General features: G+C 61.6%; 1 protein-coding gene across 1 annotated transcript in view; it reads left to right on the top strand.

The window, feature by feature from the left end:
- ADGRD1 (adhesion G protein-coupled receptor D1) overlaps positions 1–1,995 on the top strand; it is a 122,332-nt gene that overhangs the window by 94,346 nt on the left and 25,991 nt on the right. Inside the window, exon 22 of the mRNA XM_025045495.1 lies at positions 1,132–1,154. Coding sequence (XP_024901263.1) covers positions 1,132–1,154 — 23 coding nt within the window. The remainder of the gene's footprint in view (positions 1–1,131; positions 1,155–1,995) is intronic.

Raw genomic sequence — 1,995 nt, 5'->3', positions numbered from 1 at the left:
TTCTCCCCGGAGGCCGCCGGGCGTCCCTCTCCCAGGTCCCAGGCCCCACGCTTTCCCCACCCTCTTTCCCGAATCACTGGGACCCTTCACATTTACGTGTCTTTTCCTCCCGAGCCCGAGGACGCTGCCGAGATTATCATAGGGAGAGATTTATACCACTTCCCTCCTCATTTATAATTGTTCACAATTGAAATTTCGTGAAGTCGTTTGACATTCGAATTCTAACACACGTGCTTAAATATTTGAAAGGAAAGCCTGGTAACGACGTCGTCTCTGTCCACGGCTCCACCCGCCCCCCAAATGGACACCGCTGGTGCTAATTCTGCGTGTCCCCCAGGGCTCTGTGCGGAATCCGGGGGTACGGCTACATGGCAGCCGCTCTGGGCCTGAGTGACCCTGGAAAAGCCACCGGGCCTGCATTCCATGCGGGGCGGGTGGCCACGGGCGACCCCACACCTCTGCCTGTGTTCACAACCCGTAGTTAAAACAAGATCTTGATTCTTGCCGCCCCGTGAGGATGCAGGACACGGGTCCCCAAGGTGGCAGACAGAGGACCGAGTAAACATTCTCCCTGCCCCCGCAAACACAAGGGCGAATCGTGCATGGAAAACACCAAACAGCTCAGAACTCTGGAAATTACTCACAGGCATAAAAGCTGAAAGCGCCTATTGAAGAAAAAAGCGGCCACATTGTGAGCGCAGCAGGGGCCTGGCATTTTGAGGTCCCCCCCCCCACACGCGCACAATGGAACCTGATTTTAGACAAAGCTGTTCTCAGACGATCGCCTGATTGTCTGGAACCGAGGGTCCCACCCCTTGAAGCAGTGACTACACCTCACGGACCTTCGCTCTCGTCCCTGTCCGTGGCATTTTAAAGCCGAGACTCCCTGTCCCCGTGTCCCCGCTGGCGCCCCCTTTCCTGCTCTGGCAGACTGTGGCTTCCTGCAGCTGTAACCTGGTCAGCAGTGGTGGGCTTGAGGGCTCAGTGTCACTGGTCAGCGGTGAGGGGTGAGGACGCAGCGTCACTGGTCAGCGGTGAGGGGTGAGGACATAGCGTCACTGCACACGCACGTCTGTCATCTTCTGCTTTCTGTGGCCTTGGGGGACGTCCACTCTTACCGTCAAATTATAGGCGAGACCATGGCGGGCAACCAGGTGGGTGTGACCAGGAGTCCAGCTGCCAGGTAGTGGGCCGGGCGGTTACATTAGGGCCCAGCTGAAAGCGACTCCGAGGCCTTCGCCTGCCTAGTGAAACAGAACAGGCGAGGGCCCAAGAGGAAGGGCGCCATGCCCCAGTGTCCCGTTTCCCCGGGGACGCCATGACAGCGGTGTCTCAGGGGGTCCCGCTGACTGCGGGGGGAGCTGGGAGGAGGGGGAGGGGACGCAGGGCTGGGAGAGCAGAGTGTGGGCTACAAGGCCCCTCCTGGGAGGAGGGGCCCCGGGAGTCCCCGCCTGAGCCCGCTAAGCTCTGCTGGGTGCCAGGTGTGGTAGGGGTCGGCCGCCTTCCCTGATGCCTGCCAGGTGAAGCCTTTGCCATTGCCTGTGACAATGGAAGTCCATGTGTGGGATTTTGTCCTGGATTATAGAGTCCTCGCCACCTCTGTAAATGACCTCAGGGCTTTTCAAAGTCACGGGAGAGGCCACTGGCCACAGCGCTACCCTGAACCCAGCTGCGGCCCCCACCACAGGGGGAAATCAGGGACCGCCACCCCCGCTGCCACCTGCTCTGAGCCAGCCTCCTTCAGGGCCCCGAGAGCTGCCACAGGAGGGGAGGGTGTGCTGGCCTCTGCCAGGACCTCCTAGCCCCCCACCCAGCAGCACAGACCCCAGTGGGAGCAGGTCCCCAGCGAGGAGGGGACACAGGGCAGAAGGGGAAGTCCCCTCTGCCGTGGCCTCCACGGTCCCCAGGTCCGGGAGGGGCGGGCGGTGAGGGCCGGGCGGCGTGCGCCTCGGGCACCATCGCCTCTTCGCGTCGATGCGGGGCGTGGGTCCAGAG

The sequence above is a fragment of the Pteropus alecto genome, unplaced genomic scaffold, assembly GCF_000325575.1.
Source record: "Pteropus alecto unplaced genomic scaffold, ASM32557v1 scaffold213, whole genome shotgun sequence".
In the NCBI taxonomy this organism is placed as follows: domain Eukaryota; kingdom Metazoa; phylum Chordata; class Mammalia; order Chiroptera; family Pteropodidae; genus Pteropus; species Pteropus alecto.
The sequence above is the reverse complement of the archived record's forward strand: the minus strand, read 5'-3'. Positions and strand labels throughout refer to the sequence as shown.